At 39.7% G+C, this 24412-nt stretch overlaps 2 protein-coding genes across 8 annotated transcripts in view; one reads left to right on the top strand and one right to left on the bottom strand.

Moving 5' to 3' along the window:
• Positions 1–18603, bottom strand: part of map6a (microtubule-associated protein 6a) — a 26886-nt gene extending 8283 nt beyond the window's left edge. For 2 of the 3 annotated variants that reach the window (XM_086098293.1, XM_086098294.1), the window contains exons 1-3: positions 17599–18603; positions 4320–4533; positions 1443–1636 (exon numbers count right to left, since the gene is read on the bottom strand). In XM_086098293.1, the coding sequence (XP_085954419.1) occupies positions 1443–1636; positions 4320–4533; positions 17599–18302 (1112 nt within the window). In that variant the 5' untranslated portion in view covers positions 18303–18603. The remainder of the gene's footprint in view (positions 1–1442; positions 1637–4319; positions 4534–17598) is intronic. The other variant, XM_086098295.1, reaches the window with a different exon arrangement.
• Positions 10954–24412, top strand: part of mogat2 (monoacylglycerol O-acyltransferase 2) — a 27455-nt gene continuing 13996 nt past the window's right edge. Inside the window, exons 1-3 of one of the 5 annotated variants that reach the window (XM_086098300.1) lie at positions 10954–11042; positions 19811–19943; positions 23413–23591. In XM_086098300.1, the coding sequence (XP_085954426.1) occupies positions 19850–19943; positions 23413–23591 (273 nt within the window). In that variant the 5' untranslated portion in view covers positions 10954–11042; positions 19811–19849. Of the gene's footprint in view, positions 11043–14671; positions 14794–19417; positions 19707–19753; positions 19944–23412; positions 23592–24412 lie in introns of those variants that run through there. The other 4 variants (XM_086098298.1, XM_086098297.1, XM_086098299.1 and 1 more) reach the window with 4 other exon arrangements.

Raw genomic sequence — 24412 nt, 5'->3', positions numbered from 1 at the left:
TGAAGGAAATTGATAGATAAATGATGTGAAAATTATTATTTTTTTAATTGTAGTTAAATGACAAATGAATAAAAAGAAAACTTAAACTGCAATATGTCTTAAGTGGGATTGAAACATTTCAGAGAAATTATAATCCATTTCCTGATTTGATAGTCAGTTGGTATCAAACGTACTAAAATGTGGTCCAAGCGGGGTTATAACCCAGGTACTCCGTGGTGGGAGGCAATTGCTCTAAGCACTGACCTAACTTGACTTAAGCTTATTTATTATGAAAAGTGTCATCTGATGCTGAAAGCTAACATACATGTAATCATTTCAGTAAAATTATAATGCATTTCCTGATATGACAGTCAGCGGGTATACATGTATATTACTTTGCATAACGGCCATGGATATATTGTTAATGTACAGTCGGAGGTGGGATTTGAACCTGCAACGTCCTGGTTACTGGACAATGCACTTCACCAACCGCGCCACTGAGCAGTATCAGAGAGCCGGTAATGATGATAAGTTGTATGTATAGAAGTGGGCGTGGAAAGTGGGACTTAGAAAAAGTTCAATGTCAGTCCCATTGAAAATGAATGGGGAAAAGTTGATATTTAACGTTAAATTGTGCAAATACAGTAAGTAATGTGAAATCAGACCATATATACCCCAGGGCCGGGAGGTGTGAATTTTTTTAACGGTGTAAATCGGAAGTATTATGTGGGAGTTGTTACACGGCGAAAAAGTGTGTAAAATTAAAAAATCACAATAACATATGTGGGGAATTCTTCAGCATTCCCACAATGAGGCAAATGCTGCAAGGAATACAAACAACTGTAAATTTCTCATTAAAGACAAATTTGGAGAAAACTGGGCTCCAAGGTCACAAAGAATTATGATCATGCATACAGTCAGAGCTAAAGCATGACGACGGACAGCAGCGAAGATGAAACAAGACATGGATCAGAGACACGTGATTAACCAAGCGTGACATTTATCAAAGATACTCATCTTATTTCTATTCAATACTTTCACTCGTTGATAATCTTTGATAAACTCAGTCGAATCATCCTCTCAGTCCATCAAGACAAACACCAGAAGCGCTTGCGGTCTGGCTCATGCAAGCGTTATCCATTGCATCGGCAAGCCGGGCAGCCTGTCGCCATAGCAACCAGAAGATGGAGGCGAGCAGAGTGGGAGTAGCAGAGGAAGAAAAAAACACTCATGCCCACTTGTGACTGCAATCATTGAAATTAGACAATGGATCGATGACATGTCATCTTTTTCTATTGTTGTACAAAAAGTACAAAAAGAGAAGGAGAGGAAGTGAATGGGAGCAAAGCAGAAGCAAAAAGGAAAAGAGGATGGTAAGCGAAAAGAAAAAAAACTATTTTGCAGCCTCTGTGTTGACTTTCCCCCAAAAACAAAATATATGAAAGGTGCTAAATGGTTTTTACTCTTTCGCTTCAGCCAGTTTGTTGTTCATCTCTTTACTTTTCTCCTTGACGGGCTGGTTCTCCGAGGTCACCTTCCTGGAGCCCCTCAGTGGCGTGCTCTGCTTATCTTTGGCTTTCTTCACTGGCTTGCCCTGGCCCCATGCTGCGGCCCCGGGCTTCTTGGCTCGAGTGCGAGGGACAGTAGACCTGTCCACCTGAGGACGGTGGATAGCAGACATGAGCTCAAATACCTTATTTGTTTCACATTTCTGTTCAAGTGTGACACAGTAAAAGCAAGTCAACCCTCAAAAAACTTATTTACAATAATATGTTCTATGCAGCCCCTCTAGCCGAAATACGGTATTCCGGTTAATACTGCGTTAGTGGAATATGAGTTAAGATGCAAAATCCAGCTGTTTTTATCTATATCAGAAGGCGGCCATTTTGCCACTTGCTGTCAACTGAAGATGACATCACAGTTGCTCAGGTCTCAGGTAACGACCAATCACAGCTCAGTTTCAGAAAACAGGTGAGCTGTGATTGGTCGTTGCCTGAGCAACTGTGATGTCACCTTCAGTTGACAACAAGTGGCAAAATGGCCGCCCCCTGAGATGGATTAAAAAAAGGCTGGATTTTGCTTAACTCATTCACTGCCATTGACGGCTATAGACGTCAAAAATCCATTTGAACTATTTCTATTAGTTTAACATTTTTTCCACTTTTGTTAACAAGAGCATGAAAACCTAGAATTATTTTTATTGTACATTTAGAACAGATATAAAATGTGTGATTAATAGTGAGTTAACTAGTGAAGTCATGTGATTAATTACGATAAAAAAAAATTAATCGCCCGACGTCCCTAATTTTTAATAATCTTTTCTTTTTTCTTTTCTTTTTTAAATCGTGTCAGGCGATTTAAATTTTTGTTGGTAATTAACTGCATGACTTCAATAGCTAACTCACGATTAATCACAAATTTTATTTGTTGTAAATGTACAATAAAAATCTTTTTTTCTAGGTTTTCATACTCTTGTTAACAAAAGTGGAAAAACATGTTTAACTAATAGAAATAGTTTAAAGGAATTTTTATCGTCTTTAGCCGTCAATGGCAGTGAATGAGTTAATAACTCATATTCCACAAATGCAATATTAATCAAAATGTCATATTTTGACTAGTGAGGTCACATTGTCAAGATTTTCTTTTTTAGGTTGACTTCCCTTTAACAGTCATTGTATGAATGCTAGTGATACGGGGTTTTTTCGAGGCCGATACCGATACCGATTATTAGTAGTCAAGGAGACCAATAACCGATATTTCATGCCGATATTCACTTGCAGTAAAAGAGAAAATATTTTCATTTTAAACACAAGAATTGACAGCTCTGTTTAAAAATTCTAACAAAAATGGCAGAAAGCTTCAAGCTTCTTTTTTTTAATTAAAAAGTGTAGGGAGTTCCCAGTGTTAGCATCATTTTGTTATAAAATGGAAAGTTAAATAAATCCATAAATGAAAAATTCCCTTAATCTCACTGAGCGACAAATGCACGCGAATGTAGCTTATTTGTTTTTTTTGTCAGGGTTCGTCAAAGTTTCAAAAGATCTTCGCAGACAGTAAAAAAATAGTCCGAATAAGTTTAAAATGTCTTTGCGACTCTGTAAACAAAACAAAACCCTAAATTCGCTACGTTCGCAAGCATTCACCGCTCAGTGAGATGCCAGCTTTATTGACCTTCAGATTTGTAAAAAGGTCAATGCTGATATTTGTTAAAATGCCAAATATCTGCACCGATAATCGGCCCGCCCGATAATCGGTCTATCCCTAATGAATGCTGAGACTTAAGGCTTTACATTTGTAGAAAGCACAGCTGTTCTTGAGCATAAAAACTTGCATATCCTGATTTTTAGGCCAACACCAGCCTCAATGTGCCAGTTTGGAAATTTGGTTTATCTCTCTGCGACATGTACAATCCGGGGTAATAAAGGATTTGACACCCGCCCGGTATTTCACTCAATATAGTGGCAGAAAGTAGACCAATATTTAGGCATGTTCCAGGTGCAGAGGTGGCAAATCCAGGTCCAGAAAGTAAAAACCCTGCCACAGTTTGGCTTTAGCCCCTGATGCTAGCTAGCTAGTTCGCTAGCAGGTAAACAAGCACCATGGGAGCTAGCTAGGGAACTAAGTCAAACTGTGGCAGGATTTTTACTTTTTGGACCTGGATTTGCCACCTCTGCACCTGGAACATGCCTAAATATTGGCGCAGAACGCAATTTTTGTGAACTTGATTGAGGTGCAGGCAGCCTGAATCTGAGCTTTGCGGACATCAAACCATCTGAATCATTAAAAGATATTTCATTGAATGCATTACTCTTATTATCACCTTTATTATGTATATTTAAAATGTAGGATGTGTGAGTACCGATACCAGGTATCGGTGCAGATAGCAGTCCAAATTTAAGGTATCGGTACTCGTGTCCTGCGATCGGCTGGCACCCAGTTCAGGGTGTACCCCATTTACTGCCCGGAGCCAGCTGGGATAGGCTCCAGCACCTCCGCGACTTTTTTTTTTTAAATATGAAATACCAAAACCATAGTTTAGCCTGCCCCTGCGCAGATTCACACCATGACTCATGCCAGACTTGCATTGAGTACCAAAACAGCTCAATTGGATGGCAGAAGATGTTGATCCAGCAGCTCGCCAGAAAGTGAGGCCTCTACAATGATACTATTGTCAACCCCTGTCAAAAATGTTATTGCCTATAGATGCCCCAAGATGGTGGCAAAACAGTACTTTAGTCTCTCTGGGATCTATCATGCATTCACAGGCAATTTGCTCTTGCTAAAGAAAACGTGTATAGTTTGAAGCTCTTCTCCGGTACACTCAGCAGACCAGTGCTCACCTGTTTGATGGGGTCGATGTATGGCTCGCTGTACAAACTGCGTATCCTCCTCCTCTCCTGGGCCTTATTGTCAGCCGGCTGCAGCGGGGCTTGTCCCTTGAATGTTGCACTGTAGCTGGTTTCCAGCCTGGTCTTCTCGTCCGGAGGTAGATACTGGGACTTGGCCCGGATCATCTGTGCAGGCGTCACATCTCTATAAGCTTTAAATTCGGTTCTGCGGGAAGAGAAGCCAAGTGGTCATCATGCTTGTTTCATCGTGAGGGTGATAATAGAGCTCTTTTTCAGAATGCGATAAATTCCACAAAAAGATCTTGCCATGCCATTTTATTGTCGATTCTATGTTCTGTTCAATGTTTGGAAAACATCAAAAGCATTTAACATTATGTGTTATATATATATATATATATATATATTTATTTTTTTTATTGTCCGATTAACCGGTAATTGGTATTTTTTTTCTGTCAAACGTCGGTATCGGCATCTGCCTCAAAAAATGCATATCAGTCGGGCCCTACTTTAAATTCCTACATTTATAACTGTCAAAAAATATCATAATAAACAGACATATCAAACATATTAGTGTTTCCAAAAATCTGAAAGAACATTTCCCACTATTAATAAGTAGAGGTGTCTCTCCTTTTTCAATTGGGGCGATCTTGCAAGGTCGATGGAAATCCATCAGCTGGGTGATACTGCCCTCTAAGATCATACACATCAGAGATTTAATGGGGGGGAAAACATTATACTCATTAAATAGAGGGCTCAAAATGTCTTGTATTTAATATGATATGCTTGGCTTTATAGGGTTAAGGGCTCTGTGACAAATGTGGGCATCTAACCCTCTGAATCACTGTAAAAAAAATAAAATAATTGAATGCATTATAAATATCATTCTAATAATCACTTGTATAGTTTTTAAATCAGCCCACTAGCCAACACATAACTATGAATGATCAATAGTGAGCGCAGTTACATGAGGTGTGCGGGATTTACGCACGTGCAGATCGCTACATCCTTTTCCACACCATGGGAGATGTCTGCATGGGAGATGTAAGTTCGCCACATTTATCGGGAATGAGATGAATGCATGATTTATTTATTTTTTACATTTAAATCTGGCAGGCTTGCATGCATCTGCAAAATGACCAACACCTGGTCTAACATGCCTCTGTGCAGATTTAAACAGCGCATCCTGCCGGACTTGGGTCGCTCATGAAAGTAGAAACCTAAAAATGTAACCTTTACTACTTAGGTCTGACTGCATGTTCATACTGTGTTTTGCGTGCTGCTAGAAATGGATATTTCCACTATCTGATGAAAGCCCAATATTCAGACAGACTTTTCTATTTGTGTCTTCACTCAAAACTAACAAATTGCTTCTTCGGGGCCTTAGAGTGGAGTCATTCGGTCGCCAATTACAAGGGTAGAAACTCAACTCTGCTTTAGACTAATCCGATGACAAATATCTGTCTTCCCCTTTGGCTCTGGCAGAGTCATAAATGCACACTGTAAACAACAGTGAGGCACATTTAAATATCCTTGGTCACTGTATAAATAAAGTATAAATAAAGGAAAGTGTTACATTAGGCAGCAGCTTGAAGCACAGAGAGAAACAGTCAATATTTGGCCAAAATCCTGCTGCATCATTGGAAAAAAATGTCTGACGAAGACTACAAAATCAATAAATACTAAGGTGACTGTGGGATACGTTCTATTTATAGCCAAGAATAAATTTCTCACAGGTTAAAAACAGAATGTTATAATGAGGTTGCTTTGGGAACAATAACCGAGCGAGTGACAATCGATAGACCTTAATTTGGAAAAAGGCAAATATAAAAAAAAATATATATGCATTTTTTTCACATACTTTCTCGCAGCCATTTTCACAGAAGAAACCCCCTTCGCTCCCGGCTGTTTTAATGGATTTTGACTGATTTTGCAAGGCCCACGGAATATTGTGTTCTATTGCTATAAAAACATGGAACCTAACAAAAAAAAGATAAAAGGTAAAAATGTATATTTGTATCTGTTTCCGTTTTGCAGCAATTCGTATTAAAATATCGAATAGAATATATTGTTGCAACATGGCCCTGGGTGATCTCTTATACTCTGCTGTCACCTGCTGGCCGTTTTGTGTAATAACTACCATTGCTTTGAGTGACCTCTTCATGTCAGAAGCTGTATCAAAGCCTTCTGTATGCTCTAGCATTAAAAAAAAAAAAAAAAAAAAAAAAAACACGTATAAATACGTTTTGGGAGTGAAGGACAAAGTATTAAAAAAACATTTATACGTTTTTGGGTTTGAATGGAAATAAAAACCTGCTACAATGACAGCCTTCATGTAAAGACATTTGTGGACCCACCCTTGTTTACAAGGTCACAACAGCATCTTGCTTTTGGGTCATCTAAAATAGGTTAGTAGCCTTTCTTAAATGAATCGAACAAAAGCTGTGCATGCAGCATAACAACTAAAGGAGAACCAACATGTAAATAGTTCAGCTAAAATATAAGGTGAGAACAGACTTCATCTTTCAGTTGGTTGGTTTGCACACATTTACATTTCAATGACTCCTCCGGCACGAATATGGCCACAGTTTTAACATTTATTAAACAAGCCAGGGGGCTAAAATGCCGTGAAAAGTAAATTGTTCCTAGCACAAAGGCTGAACATTGCTGTGTGAAAAGAGAACTGCTACCGTCCATCAGTGCACTGGAGGGATGGAAATCACACACACACACACGCCCCCCCCCCCCCCCCCCCCACACACACACACACAGACAGAGTGATTACATAACAGGACTTAGGCTCGCTTTCAGGGCCAGGATGGACCAAGAGGCTATAGAGCAAAGACTGATTATACAATGGCATCCAAGGACAAGGGTATAAAACATTTAGATGACACCACAGTGTGTTGTTTGTATAAGTGTAAAGGTTCCACAGTGTGATACACCAGCCTGTACAATAACATACTGTAGTGTAGGTGCTATTCATGGCCAGTGAGATTGGTGAATATACTGCATGTACTGTATACAGTAAACACAAACGGTTATTGACAAGAAATACAAATGTCTATTATACATTTTCTAAATAGTTTGTGGTGTAGTTGCAAATGGATAAACCATTAATTTCTGGTGAGGACCTGGTGAGTTCAGTCAATATGGCATCAAAGGACAGTCCACCCGCCAGAATCATATTAACGACACCAGCCTTGTTTTCGTCATCCTACATGAACCGGAAAGCAGCCTGCTGACTCACAAACATATGGACCAATGAAAATAAACACCGATTGATTCCTATGCAACTCATTTATAGATACTTGTAGATTGTGCCTAAGGCTTTTGCGGACCGAGGGCATTTTCTTTTACAGACCTGACAATTTTAGCGACTGAAAGCAGACTAGACCTTGTCTAGTCTCCTTTTCGCTCTGCTGATATGTGTTGTGGATTGTCATCATATTTCATTCAGAAATATGACAACATCGTCTTTTGATATGGTGGACAAAAACTGCCAAAATTCAAAATAAATAAATGACTAAATAAATAAATAAATGACTAGGGGTGTGAATTGCCTAGTACCTGCCGATTCGATTCGTATCACGATTCATAGGTCACGATACGATACCGATTAATCCCGATGCGAATCTATACATTGATTATTGTGATTTATTTATTTTTTACTCACATTTAGAAAATACTAATCAGTAAACTTGTTCATGTACAATGTAAGATTTGTATGAAAATGTATTTATTTATATTGACAATTATATGACATACCGGTAGTTTATAACTGAATTGATTCGAGAATTGAGCTCTGTAATATCGCGATAATGCCGAATCGATTTTTTCTAACACCCCTATAAATGACTGAAAGAGAAAATAAAAACGGATATAATTCCAAAATTAAATTCATATATATATATATATAGAAAAAAAAAATATATATATATCCATAAATAAAAGTAAAAATAAATTAGATAATTTTTTTAAATCAGATTAATCACATTTTAGAATTTTGATTAATCATGATTAATCGCTTAATAAAAAAGTATTTTTTAATCAACATTTTTGTCCCGCCAAATTTGAAGAGCACCGTTTATGTGTTCATTCATTTTTGATCCAGTGCACACGCTCATCCTCCTCTTTTTCTTATCAGTTAATTACGTGCATAATTTAAAATGGGAAAAAATGACCCAGATATTTTGACATGAACAAATATTCTAAATGTGATACGCAAACATTCATTAAATGCTTTACTTTAATGAGTGAAATACCGGGCGGGTGTCAACAAATCTGACGTCACTTGCCAATCTGCTCTCACATTTATTTATTTCATGCTGCAGACGCTCTGCCAAGACGAATAATGTCATTCAAATGAGGGGGCGGTCTTAAGCGTGTCTTCGGCGAACAAGGAATTCTCGCCGACTTGCATGGAGAGCTCCAGCAATGGACGACTATCTTGTCCACTGTCACCTCCACTTGTTGTCGAGCAACTCAAGTCGCAAGTTGATTTATCTTGAATTTTGGCAGTTTTGGTCCTCCATATTTTGAAACCTCTGAATCATTGTAGAAATCAATTTATTGAAAACACCGCTATTATCTTTGTTGTATTTTTGTCATACCAGTGTTAACCACAGGATGGCAGACATCGCATACCAACACCTCCAACCCAGAGGTTGTAAGGTGCATCAGAGTGGAAGAGCACATCATGGCCACCACAACACAATCTCTAAAGTACACAAATAACAACGATCACATAACAATAAGATTATTGTCTAGAAAACGGTTTTGTTGCTTTTGGCTTTGGTTAGACTTTAGTTGTCGTGTTCCTTGTGTCCCGCTTGTCACTGTCTGTCTCGTCAAGTTTTTTAATGCCCACCACCTGTGCTTGTCATCCTGTTCCCTTGTGTCGTCCAATCAGCTCCCTCAGCCACGTGTCCAGGTGCTTCTTGTTGTCTTGTCAGTTTGTGTGTATTTATGCTGCATTCAAGGAAAGTGGGAAGTCGGATTTTTCTGACTTCATTCCAGGAAGTGAACACGGGAACGACCCTTTGAACTCATACATCCGATTTGCCAAGTTGGGGGGAAAAAGGGACCCCCAACAAATCTGACGACACTTGACAATGGCGAGCCCCATGGAGAGAAACACCATGAATGGCAAAACATAATTGACAAGATTTTGAACAAATATTTATTTATATTTATGTATTGTTACTTTAATTAGTTATTTGAAACTTTGAGAACGGAACTGGAAGAATCTAATGAGGATATATAACTTCCCACCTTCCTCAAATGCAGCATAAATTCCCTGCTTTCTTTCAGTCCTTGTTGGTTCATTGTCCTTGTCACTTTATTCTTGTTTAATGTTCGGTCCCATAGATGTCAAGTCTTCTTACCAGTATTTATTTGTACTTTGACCCTTGTTTTGTTTTGTTTTTTGACTTTTGTTTATTAAGTGTTTTTGTAAATTTTATTCTCATTTACAGTAAAAGTATTGAGATGATTAACTTTTTAGATCATAAATTCCAAGAAGGATTTGAAGAACTTTATTTCAGGATTATTATTTTTTAATTCACACTTCTTTGTTGATGGTAATGACCATTAACATGCAAAATATTTACATTAGCCCCTTAGCTTCAAATGTATGCCCTCTCTATTTGGGAGAATGTTTGCTTTTCTGTATGCATCACAAGCTATTCTTGTCATAGTGATATTTCCTGCTTTTGAGAGTATAGCTGCTGACCGGGCTGACCCGCTGTGGTGCAGTTTATGTGCGGAGAAAGGGTTCTTCACTGCAACCAATCACTAGTGCTGACAGGAGTGGAAACGCGCCAGCACGCAGCACGCAGCACTGCTTGAATGTGGCACAATATGGGCTGCTATAATAGGAAGACTCATACAGCCTTGCTATGTTATTGGCGAATAAACATCTCCGCAATCCTTGTACAAAAAAAATGAGCATACTGTTTAAGAATATGAGCATGACAAGTTGAATATTTAGTCCTTTATTCACATTCAAATTGATTTTTAACTACCGGTATGTCATATAATTGTCAAATATTGGATACATTAAGGAAATCACACTAGGTATGTCTTTTAAGAAACACAGCCTAACTCGATGCAACAGCTTGTGGAGAGGAGCTGACGGTAGCCTAACTAGCATGTGCAGACCCGACGGTAACTTTTAGACAGTCAGTCAATCACTATCAGTGAAGCTCAAAAGTGAGGTGGATGTCTGTTATGAAGGTCAAACTTTTTAGCACAACTTTAGAACATGCGTCCTCCAAATCTTAGAACAATAGAAATGACTAGGAAAGAGTGAGTTAGCACAATGGTGTTCTCAAAAGGTAGCAGCTACCCTAGCTACAGCCACCACCCCCTCCCCCTTACTTGGAAAGCCTGTACTGTACCAGTCGCAACGCAGCATACACGCCCACGTAAAAATTACAGAGTTACAGAGCTTCATGTAGTGCTTTGAAACTATGTTTGGTATCTATAAAAATTGATATTAGCTTTTTTTAGTGGGGTGTTGATTACTTGCGGATTTTTCCCTCCATGAGTGCTAGTGCCGATAATGCTCTGGCAGCTTCTCTTAGAGTATTCCGGGGAATCAATGAACCCAGAAGACGGCTGTAGCTTCTTTTTATTGTCGCATCAGCGGCCATAAAGACTGGCTTCGGGTCAATACTCTCTCAGCTGGCCTGTCGGATAGCAGCCTCTCTTTGGGTAATATACGGCAGAGGTGGCAAATCTGGGTCCAGAAAGTAAAAACCCTGCCACAGTTTGGCTTTAGCACCAGGTGCTTGCTAGCTAGCTCCCTAGCAGGTAAACGAGCTACCGGGGAGCTAGCACCTGGTGCTAAAGCCAAACTGTGGCAGGGTTTTTACTTTCTGGACCTGGAGTTGCCACCTATGATACACGGTATGATGCAGGTGATTCTTTGAGCATTTCTATTGGTTGCTTTTCACATATTTAAAGAAGGCTCGGTCAGTATCTTACACAATTCGTTCAAAGGTTTATGTAGTGTGAATTAACCGTAATCACACATGTTAATATGAGATCAAATGGGTTACATAAAACAGCTTTAGTACAGTCCGACAAGGACTTGATGGAACAAATGTGTATCAGTAGAGATTTTCGGATTACATTTGGCAACAATATGTGAAACTCAGCTCAACGACAACAGAGCATGAAAATCAAAGCAGTTTTATGGACAATCAGTTGCACTTTCTGGGGAAGAGAGATATCACACAGTTTCTTGTGTTATGCCCCAATTCTCTCTTGCTGAAGCTGATTTTTAGTACCCCACATTGCTTGTCAGGAGAAACACGGCGCTTTGCAGCCTCTCTAAGAGGATCATCCTCAAAATCCAACAATATGCAATCACTTCGCTGCTGTGGGCTACAACCTCATTCAGAAGACAGAGCAGGATGTTTAAGAGCAAAGTCTCTTTTGAAAGGATTTGGTTTGAGTTCACTACCGTGTGGGAAATCAAGTCTCTTGTGAACTCAATGAACCTGCAGCTTCTGCTTCATTGTCAATGATAAAAATATTCATATGCTATTTTTTCCTATTCACTTTATAAGAGTAAAAAAGAAAAGAAAAAAAGTTCCCTTTTGGTCACTGCAGATCACACAATGACAAAGTAGGCTTTGTCTGTTTAAAAAAAGAGAACATGAACAAAAGGCTCAGGCAACTGATGTCTCTCGCCATCACTATTGAGCATAATAAGGCATTTGAAAGTATCTTAAATATGACTTTACTAGAGCACTAGACAACATTCACATAAGAGAATGGACTTTGGATTGGATTGTTGATCTGTTTGACTTGACATAGCATTGTTTCATTATATTTTCCTTGAGTGCCTTTTGTTTTTGCTTTTACCCAGGTACTTTTCCTTCTTGTCTTTGTCTTGTCTCACCAATTAAGTTTGACCTGTTTTAGCCCCACTCCATTTTCTTGAGTTTCATGATTTTTCTTGGAGTGTTTAACTCTTCAATGGGGAGTCACCCGGAAATGTTCTTTACAATAATCAGTTCAATGTAGCCCCACAAGGCATTCTGATTAATGTTGCGATTGTGAAATATGAATTAAACAGCAAAATCCAGCCGTTTAGGAGGCGGATCATTTTGCTGCTTACTTTCGACTGAAAATTGTCATTGGATGACGGATCCAAATGCAGGAACATAAGGCAATGCGTGGTACTTTAAAGAAACAAAAGGAAAAAGATGAGCAGACAACTATGACTGGACGGGACATTACTGGACTGGTCGCCATGACTGGACAAGATATTACTAGACTGGTCGCCATGACTGGACAGGATGTGACGAGACCGGTCACCATGAGTGGACAGGACGTGACGAGACTGGTCGCCATGACTGGACATGATGTGACAAGACCGGTCGTCATAACTGGAGAGGACGTGACTAAACTGGTCGCCATGACCGGATAGGACGTGACTAGACTGGTCGCCATGACTGGACAGGATGTGACTAGACTGGTCGCCATGACTGGACATGATGTGACAAGACCGGTCGTCATGACTGGACAGGACGTGACTAGACTGGTCGCCATGACTTGACAGGATGTGACTAGACTGGTCGCCATGACTGGACAGGACACGACTAGACTGGTCGCCATGACTGGAGAGGACTGACAAGACTGGTGGCCATAACTGGAGATGACGTGACGAGACTTCTCTCCATAACTGGACAGGACATAACTAGACTGGTCGCCATCGCTGGACAGGACGTGATTAGACTGGTCACCATGACTGGATAGGACGTGGCAAGACTGGTCGCCATGACTGGACAGGTTGTAACTTCACTGGGTGCCATGACTGGACAGGACGTGACTAGACTGGTCGCCATGACTGGAACGAGCGTGACGTGACAGGACCTGATTTGCCTTGACTTGACGAAAAACACTGAACAATGAACATACAGACAAAAAAGAACATAAACACCCAAAATCAAACAAAAACCCAACCCCACAGAAGCGAAACGTGACAAAAATGACATTGCAGTTGCTTAGGGTTTAGGCAACGACCAATCACAGCTCAACTTGCGAATGTCACATGACCAAACACAGAAAACAGGTGAGCCATGATTGGTCGTTACCGGAGCGCTGAGCAACTGCAGTGCCATTTTTAGTCGACAGAAAGTGACAAAATGGCCGGCCACTGAGATGGATAAAAATGGGTTTTGCTGCTTAATTCATATTCCACATGTTAATATTAATTTGTATGCCGTGCTTAGACCAGTAAAGGCACATAGAGCATATTGGGGTTGACTTCCCTGATAAATGTGTGCTTAAGTAATCATATACAAAAAATAAAGTGCCAACTATGCTCCCTTTTCAGGGCATCACGACTTTTGGACCACATCCTAAATTGCTCCTAAGACTGTAAATGCAACATAGTTGCGAACATGAGCGTGAACAGTATTTTATATGTGCTATGCGATTAACTGCTGACAAGTCCAGGGTGTAACCTCCCTCTCGCCTGAGGTCAACAGTGATAGTGTCCAGCTGGTGTGTGACCCTAATGAGGACAGGCAGTATAGGAAATGGATAGATGGCTGGATGGGCCATTTTGCACAGAATGTAGCAGATGATCACTGAGGTTGTATGTAAGCTAATAATAGCTTAGCTGGGAAAGGCAATGTGTCAGTGATGAATGGGGCACTGCTACTGAAAAAAAAAAAGCATCAGTTAATGACCACTATATTTGGTATTTTACAACAAATGGACTATGGCTGAATATTTTGTTTTATGTCAAATGACATGAAAACCACAAATCACAATGCTTGTTTCTTTAGCCTAATTTCTATTTTTTCGCTCTCGTTTATTTATTGATGCAACTCATAAATATAGGAGTATTGATTCCATATGGTTATTGGACCATATGGCAGAGTAGTCATGAATGTTTTAAGGTGAAATAATGCAGTGACTTTTCAGTGTATTTGCATTTCCAACATACTCCATATTAGCACTGAAGCCATTTCAGCACATGTTGTGTGATTTGTGCCCACCATCCATAATATTAACCCATAGTTGACCTGCTTTCCTGACAGAGGAAGACAGGGGAGAGGGTGGGCTTGTGCCGTGCCATGTGGGGGGACAGTGCCCTGGGCTCCACTACACACACACACACACACACACACACACACACACACACACACACACACACACACGCCCACACACACACACACACACACACACACACACACACACACACACACACACACACACGCACACGCACGCGCACGCACCCACCCACACCCACGCACGCACGCACACACACGCGCGGCAACCAGCTGCACCGCAAGACACACTTATCTCACATGACATCAGATCACATCATTAGCTGTGCTTCTTCCTAAGGCAACTCAGTCATAACATTGAGTGCATATAGTTTACAATAATCATATGTATTGTTTCAATTTCACTGACAGGAAAAATGTTGGCCCTCTTTAAGGTAAGAAAATGAAGGGGAAAAAAAGACTTCTTAACATTTAATAAACTACAAGCTTCAACAATGCGCATTGAGCAAGCTAGCTCCCTAGCAGGTAAACAAGCATCATGGGAGCTAGCGAGGCAACTAGCTAGCGCCTGGGGCTAATGCCAAGTTTTTTACTTTCTGGACCTGGGTTTGCCACCTCTGTTATGTATACTATATTTCCATTGTACTGTGTTCCATGAACATCAATAATCAAAATGTTTGTTTTGAATTGGAAGACAAAAATTGCAACAATCACTTCTGCAGTTAAGATCATTAATAAGTTTGTGTGTAGGAGTATTTTATGTCTGTAAACAGTAAGAATTGTCCACTTGCTGGATAATTCATTAAGTGCCGGGAGATGTAATTCAAAAACTGTAATAAAGCACTGCATGTTTCTGCCATATTTTGGCAACCATGTTCATATTCAGAGGAAAAAAATCGCAAATTTGCCATTTTATGAAGTGGAGAGAAAAAAACGTAGCATAGCTATAGTCTAATGTGAGAATTCGTTGGTGGTTAATGGGACACTGTTTATAAAATAAAAAGGCAGTATGGAGACGGATTCATTCTTAATTTAAACTTTACTCGTCATAGATGGCAGCTATAGCGACAACACTTCCTGATCTCCTATCAGCTGACTAATACTAACCAATCAGAAGCTAGCATACTTTAGGTGAATGCAAGTGAATGACGGAGAGCAGCAAATTTGACACATAAACTTAGCTACTTGTACAAAAAAAAAAGTATGAATGTGTAAATAATTCTGGAAACATAAATGTACAAGTAAATATACATTTTAACAAATTAACTTAAATACTTGATGAGGACCTTCGCAAAGCGAGGCGTCTTTGTCGCTGGCAGTACACAACGCTTCAAAGAGTGAATATTTAACCTGATATGGTTAAAGCCATTACTATCTCCTTATTTGAAAACCCAACAAACCCAATTCCCAAAAAGTTGGGACACTATATCAATTGTGAATAAAAACTGAATGCAATTATGTGGAAGTGCCAAATTTTAATATTTTATTCAGAATAGAACATAAGAGAACAGATCGAAAGTTTAAACTGAGAAAATGTATAATTTTAAGGGAAAACTGTTGATTTTAAATTCTATGGTGTCCACAAATCTCCAAAAAGTTGGGACAAGACCATTTTCACCACTGTGAGGCATCCCCTCTTCTTCTTACAACAATCTGCAAACGTCTGGGGATCGAGGAGACAAGTTTCTCAAGTTTAGAAATAGGAACGCTGTCCCATTCTTGTCTAACACGCGTCTCTCGAACTGTTCAACTGTCTTGGGTTCTCTTTGTTGCACCTTCCCCTTTATGATGCGCCAAATGTGCTCTAGAAGTGAAAGAAGTGGACTGCAGGCTGGCCATTTCAATACCCAGACGGATCCTTTTCCTACGCAGCCATGATGTTGTAATTGGTGCTGCACGTGGTCTGGCATTATCGTGTTGAGAAATGCAAGATTTTCTGTGAAAGTGATGATGTCTGGATGGGAGCATATGTTGTTCTCCAATCGGAATATACCTTTGTGCATTGACGATGCCTTTCCAAATGTGGAAGCTGCCCATGCCACACGCACTCATGGAACCCTATACTATCACAGATGAAGGCTTATAAATCGAGGGCTGATAACAACTTGGGTTGTCCTTGTCCTCTTTAGTCAGTATAATATAGCGCCCCAGTTTTCCCCAAACAACTTCCAATCGTGATTGGTCTGACCACAAAACAGGTTTCCACTTTGCCACATTCCGATATTTTCTGGAAGTATTGCTGAGCCCTTTCTGTGATTTCCCGTACAGTAAGCATTCCTGTTTGCAGTTCAGTGCCGTTTAAGGGCCCGAAGATCATGGGCGTCCAGTAGGATTTTTCGGCCTTGACCCTTACACACAGAGATTGTTCCAGATTCTCTGAATCTTTGGATGATGTTATGCACTGTAGATGATGATTACTTCAACCTTTTGGCAATTTTTCGCTGGTAAACACCTTTCTGATATTTCTCCACTATCTTTCTGCGCAACATTGGAGGAATTGGTGATCCTCTACCCATCTTCGCTTCTGAGAGACACTGCCACTCCGAGAAGCTCTTTTTAGACTCCAATCAAGTTGCCAATGGACCTCATTAGTGGTAACTGGTCTTCCAGCTGTTTTTTTTATAAGTGCAATTGACTTTTCCAGCCTCTTATTGCTACCTGTCCCAACTTTTTTCGATTTGTTGGCACCATGAAATTTACAATCAACATTGTTTTCCCTTAAAATGATACATTTTCTCAGTTTAAACTTTTGACCTGTCATCTATGTTCTATTCTGAACAAAATATTGAAATTTGGCACTTCCACATAATTGTATTCAGTTTTTATTCACAATTTGTATTATGTCCCAACTTTTTGGGAATTGGGTTTGTAGTTCGCTACTGTATTTCTTGCAACAAAAAAAAAAACGCGCAAATCTGCCACTTTATAAACTCGCAAATTAACGATTTTTTTCTCTGAAAATTGTCCCCACCCTCGAAAAAATATACGTATATTTATATGTGGCCCTAATACGCCGTCGTATGAATGAAACTCCTCAACCCGCATCAACTAATTGGCACCAAGATCCCACCAAAAAATACTTTTATTGTGATGGCTTCTTAACACAACTGTGAATTGTGAGGGGGTTCCAGCCAGGATAATATAATTATAAATTCACTGTTTAATTATTATTATTATTTAAATCACTGTACAGGTATACCACCAAATGGCTACAAGAAGATCTGCAGGTTTCTACTCACGTATAAGAGCTGCCGGCTGCAATCTCCTGTTTAATTTGCCTGTTGACGGCATCCGCAGCCGACCGACCTTCCCCTTCCACCTTTAGGACTACTTTCTTCTCCCCTTCTGCCTTATTGCTCGACCTCTTTTTCCTTTCGTGGCCCAGGATGAGGTCTTTCTCTTGCACCTTGTCAGCAATGGCGCTCTTCTCCACGCCGCTTTCGGTGTTGGCGAGGTGCTGCCGCCCGTGTCTGGATCTGTCCAGTGGCCGGTCGTCGCCCGCGGAGATGGTGGCGGGCGGTTTCGGTATCCACGGGTGGTCGTACCTTTTCGGAATGGGCCAAGGCTTGTAGTCTTTCTGGTACTGAGTCTCGCTGTTGAAGGGTATTTCTGGGCCATGGTACTCGTTCTTGGGTTTATAGCTGGGCTCAGGTCGCACTGTCCAGTGTTTAAAGTCCTCCCTCGTGACCGAGTTGCACACCCGCTCCTCGGAAACGCACCTCCGCGGCGCGCGCGGACCTGTGGCGGCGGTGCGACGCTGGGTGCGAGGCGGCTGCGTTTCTATGGCGACCCCGGCCCGTAATGGAGGCTGCAGCTGGACGTGCTGCATCTCCGAGGCGTCCGTGTACTTGGTGAACACCAAAGGCACCGCAATGTCAGCCTTGTCCACCTGGTTCCAGAGGCGGGCCATGCAGCACGCCCTGCTAATGCAGGGCCACGCCATGCTGCGTTTCCTCGAGAAAGCGGCGAATTCCGGATGGAATCAAAATGGAACCAATAATTTCCACTATGCTGTTTACGAAGGATGCGAGTCCGTATCCGTGTTTGGTATTGCACGGTTGAGTCCAATGCTGCTATTTAGGTTAGATTAAAATAAACACAAATCCATCGGACTTATCTGAAGTGCACGCGTGCATCGCCAATCATTTCACCTTTAAAAACCAGCTGTAGTGAGTGTTTTCCGCTCGGGTGTCGTTCGTATCCTCTGTGCTACATCACTCCACGCCATACAGCAAGGGGGGGAAAACGGCCCCGCCCTCACCCGCATTCGGAAACACAAACCGGGGCTAATAACATCAAGTTAAACATTGTAAGACGACTTCCGGGTTCGCCACCTGAATTTTTTGTTTCCGTAACACCGTAATGGGGGAAACAACAATCTTTCGACATCCCTTTTTTTTGTCGCTAAACGACATATTAGAATCTAAATGATTATAAAAACATAACTTTAAATTTGAGGCAAACGAATGCACTTTTGTTTTGAGTTATAAAGTAGCTTCCGGTTTCAAACTGAAAAATCCTGGAACTTGATGAACGCAAGGTGCATTTACAAGGTACCCTTCAAACTGGTATGAGCAGATGGATAATCAGTTTATAAAACTCATGATGCGAATTATACCTACAGACAGTATGTTTGTATTTATGCCTTCAATTGCATGTGTAAATCAGTTAATTCAAAATCTTAAAACCAGGTTGGGAAGTAGTTTTTATGTGTAAATATAATCTCTACCCCCCAAACACCGCCAATGTTTATATTTATGGAGTCGGATTAAATAATACGTGTACCTCATTATATGTAATTTTGAGGGATTTTTTAAAGAAATATGGGCAAGGTGTATGTATGTGTGCACATTTACAAATTATGGATTTATTGTGTTCACATGTAACAGTTTTTTATTTTAATTTTTTATGCATATTTACTATAGATAATGTATCGTCATTCTCTGGCCTGTTCCTGAGGCCAGAATAGTGTTTTGATTTCACCGCACAAGACCTACTCCACTTTTTCCTCATGTTATTGGTTATTTTATGGTTGCTGCGATGATCTTATAATACAGAAATGCACATTTTTGTGTGTGCTTGAATTGTAAAGCGTTTTACACAGCATATGTACAATTATCATAATCTATGCTAATCTTGAGATGCGCTTTCTCTTCTTTCAGACAGATGGGGCTGCCTTTACAGAAACTGACATTTTCAGTATTACAACACCTGCCCTTTGCCACAGAGAGAGCCGAGGCAATAGAAACATTTCGCTTAGCGCTAATATATCATATGCTCACGTTCGAATGTTCTTTCTGACCAGTTCATGCCTTGCAGGATCAAAGATCAGATGTGGTATGATATTGTAAGGCTGATTTGTCAAACCCTAGATTGAATATCTGAGATAAGACGATGAAATCGAGGATAGACTTTGGACCCGCTTTACTTGCCTGTTTTTCTTCCCACCAGTTGCGGTTCTTCAAGTTGCCTGTCTTTCCTTGGAGCAATATGAAGATTGATTTTGCCCCCATCGCCGTGCCCCTCCAGAGGAGACTCCAGACTGTCGCGGTGCTGCAGTGGGTTTTCACCTTCCTTGCTTTAGGTAAGTGTATTTAATTAAATTAATGGGCGTGTGCATTGGAGACACCAGGAAATGAGAATTAATAGCACAACATGTTTTGAATATACAAGTCTGTTACTGTTCTATTTTTGTAGTCAACACTGATTCAGTTCAAACTCTTCATCAAATGTATGAAGTCTTTTCCACTTATGTTTCTTCTACCAAAGAAAGTCAACTTTCCACCTTTGTGTCCAAAAGAGGGAGCCAAACAGAACCTGAGTAAAGCATTCTATGAGTTACAACCTACTCATGCATATTCATGATTTGACATTTGTGGATTTACTTATTTGCAAATTTAGAACTCAGGGTTAGGGTTAGGGTTGGTTAGTAGAAAATGTATACACAAATTTTACCTTATAACAGAATTTACCTTTTCAGTCACAAATCTCTTCTGAATATAAATTGAAAGATAGGTGTATAGGTATGGAGGTAAATTTGGTGCAAAACTAACTTGTGCAAAAAATGTGTACCTGTAGAAAAAAGTCTAAATTTGTATCTGTAAAAGTCGTGATTTGTATCTGTAAAAAAAATGTGTGCCTGTAAAAAAATTTTTTGTGTCTGTAAAAGAAATGTGTACCTGTAAAAAAAAATTGTGTCTGTAAAATAAATTTGTACCTGTAAAAAAAAAATTTGTGTCTGTAAAATAAATTTGTACCTGTAAAAAAAAAATGTGTATGTGTAAAACAAATTTGTATCTGTAAAAACAAATTTGTACCTGTAAAAGTCATGATTTGTATCTGTACAAAAAAAAATTTGTACCTGTACAAAAACTATAAATTTGTATCTGTAAAAGTTGTGATTTGTACCTGTAGAAATGACAACTTGTAGTCAAAGAAGTCGCCACTAGGAGTCACAAGTGGTTTTTCTGCTGCTGTTCAGTGACGTGAGTTTTGCCCCATTTGTTGCGGTACAAATGGAGCAAAACTAATTTGTACTTGTAGAGCGCCTGATTTGTACTTGTAAAGAAGGGGGCGGGCTCTGGTGTAATGAAGGGTTGTTTTGACCAATCAAGTGAGAAGGATTTGAGCGGATTGGAGCGCAACCTCATTGGTTTAGCGAACGACGGTGGCGGGACTCGCGGAAGGATACAAGCAGGACACATCGTCGCCAACCAACATACATATTAAGAATACTTCAGTCGACTGAAGTATTCTTCCTCAACATACATATTAAGAATACTGAAGTATTCTTCCTCAACATACATATTAAGAAGTATTCTTAATATGTATGTTGGTTGGCGACGATGTGTCCTGCTTGTATCCTTCCGCGAGTCCCGCCACCGTCGTTCGCTAAACCAATGAGGTTGCGCTCCAATCCGCTCAAATCCTTCTCACTTGATTGGTCAAAACAACCCTTCATTACACCAGAGCCTGCCCCCTTCTTTACAAGTACAAATCAGGCGCTCTACAAGTACAAATTAGTTTTGCTCCATTTGTACCGCAACAAATGGGGCAAAACTCACGTCACAGAACAGCAGCAGAAAACCCACTTGTGACTCCTAGTGGCGACTTCTTTGACTACAAGTTGTCATTTCTACAGGTACAAATCACAACTTTTACAGATACAAATTTATAGTTTTTGTACAGGTACAAATTTTTTTTTGTACAGATACAAATCATGACTTTTACAGGTACAAATTTGTTTTTACAGATACAAATTTGTTTTACACATACACATTTTTTTTTTACAGGTACAAATTTATTTTACAGACACAATTTTTTTTTTTACAGGTACACATTTCTTTTACAGACACAAAAAACATTTTTACAGGCACACATTTTTTTTACAGATACAAATCACGACTTTTACAGATACAAATTTAGACTTTTTTCTACAGGTACACATTTTTTGCACAAGTTAGTTTTGCACCAAATTTACCTCCATATATAGGTAATAACCAATCACGGCTCACCTTTTTTTTAAATTTGGTCATGTGACCTTCTCAAATTGAGCCTTTAGGCAGTGTGATGTAATTTTCAGTCGACATCAAGTGGCTAAATGGCCGCCCCTTGAGATTTTTTTTTTTTTAAAGTGTATTTTGCTGTTTAACTCACATTATATATATTAACTCATTCACTCTCAGCCATTTTAACTGAAGCAACCCCCTTCCCTCCCGGCTGTTTTACTGGATTTTGACTTATTTTGCAAGGCCCACAGAATATTGCGTTCTATTGCTAAAACATGGAACCTACCAAAAATAAAGATTAGAGTCTCTTCTTTCATCAGGAAAAAAAAAGTATATTTCTATCCGTTTCCGTTTTGCAACAATTAGCATTAGAATATAGCTAAGTTTCATCATTATTCACAAATCTGTTTAAAACAGTGGGGAAAACAGCTTGTTGCAACATGGCCCTGGTTGATCTCTTATACTCTGATGCCACCGACTGGCCGTTTTTGTAATAACTACCATTGCTTCACCCGTTCTCTACAGTTCAGAGGCTGCATCAAAGCCTTCTGTATGCTCTAGCATAAAAATAAAAAACAACATTAAAAAAACATATAAATACATTTTTGGGACACTTAAACATTTAAAATAGAACATATTTATATGTTTTTGGGAGCAAATTAGTTAATTTACTTTGTTTATATTAGTGGAGCTGCATAGAGCATATAATTGTAAAGACAATTTTTGACATGACTTCCCCTTTAAGAAACTGTCTGATTGTCACTGAGATCAGGTGTGTGTAGAAGGCTCTGCCCATCTCCACTACCCAGGCAGCTGAGGGAAAATAAAAATAAAACAAACACAACACAGATAACAGAATCATGACAGTGACGCCCCTATTTCCACAGCAGTAATGCTTTTCCACTATCCTGTGGCATCAGGAGGCAACTGTGAAACTTTTCGAGGGGCTAACAGTTACCTCATTCAAACTATTGTTTTTATATAAATACGTTCTATTTTAAATATTACCATGCTCCCAAAGACGTATTTATCTGTTTTTAAATGTTTTTTTTATACTAAAGCATACTACAACTTTGATGCAGCTTCTGAAATGAAGAGATCGCTTAAAGAATGGTAATTTATTGCAAAAAATGGCCAGCAGGTGGCAGCAGAGTATAAGAGCCAAGTTGCAACAAGCTGTTTTCCCCAGTTTTTTTTAACAGGTTTGTGAGTAATGATGAAACTTAGCTATATTCTAATGCTAATTGCTGCAAAACGGAAATAGATAGAAATAAAGGTTTTTTTTTCCTGATGAAAGAAGAGACAATAGAGAGAAATCAGTCAAAATCATCACTCCTCAGGCCACTCCACCAGAAGCTTCTGATGGCCTACTTGCGATACGCTAACAATTTGTTCACCATACTGCCTGAATGTGTGACTTGATTCTATTTTTGGATAACTTAAAAGGCTGACACTATATTTACATCAAAATTGTCAGTGGCAGTTTTATCAGTGGTTTATATTGGCTGCATACCGTAACTAACGTACGCGTCTTTCTCTCCTCAGCACCCACATGCATCTTCCTGTTCTTCTACTTGCTGTTCACTCGTTACTGGTTGATCAGCGTGCTCTATTCGGTCTGGTGGTTCTTTGACTATGACACTCCTGGACGTGGAGGCCGTAGGGTTCCTTACTTGTGTGGAATCAAAATGTGGGACTACATGCGGGATTATTTCCCCATCAAGGTGAGATGTAGAGTGCTGCTGCTAATGATAAGACTCATTCAGTATCCGTATTGCGGGTAAGCTTTTCTGAACAAAACAGCTTGGATTTATCTAATCTAATCTCCAACCAGTGTCTTTATCTGTGTCCTTGGCAGCAAGTGGACCAATAATGTCCGCTTTTGGCCTGCACAGTGTTGTAAAGTAAGTGTAAGTGGGGATTTACCCAGCTTCCACCTCATTAGCTCTCAAAAACGTATAAATACGTTATATTTGAAATATTACCAGTGTCCCAAAGACATATTTATATGCTTGTTTTTTGTTTTGTTTTTTGTTTTTATGCTAGAGCATACAATAGACTTTGGTGCAGCCGCTGAACTGAAGCAAATGCTTGAAGCAATGGTAGTTATTACAAAAATGGCCAGCAGGTGGCAGCAGAGTATAAGAGATCAACCAGGGCCATGTTGCAAAAAGCAGTTTTCATGAAATTTAGCTATATTCTAATGCTAATTGCTGCAAAATGGAAACTGATAGAAATATACTTTTTTTTCCTGATGAAAGAAGATACTTTTGGTATGTTTTTATAGCGATAGAACACAATATTCCGTGGAGCTTGCAAAATCAGTCAAAATCCAGTAAAACAGCCGGGAGCGAAGGGGGTTGCTTCAGTGAAAATGGCTGGGAGTGAATGAGTTAATATCATCAATCATTATCACACCACATTTATCAAAATTATGGATAGACCGATTATCGCCTGGGTCGATTATCGGCGTTGATATTCAGCATTTTGATGAATAGCGGCATCAGCCATTTTGAAGAATCAAATGGCCGATAATAGATCCATT

Source organism: Leptonotus elevatus, chromosome 16 (assembly GCF_054856555.1).
Source record: "Leptonotus elevatus isolate MCC_2025b chromosome 16, RoL_Lele_1.0, whole genome shotgun sequence".
NCBI classification, from domain to species: Eukaryota; Metazoa; Chordata; class Actinopteri; order Syngnathiformes; family Syngnathidae; genus Leptonotus; species Leptonotus elevatus.
The sequence above is the reverse complement of the archived record's forward strand: the minus strand, read 5'-3'. Positions and strand labels throughout refer to the sequence as shown.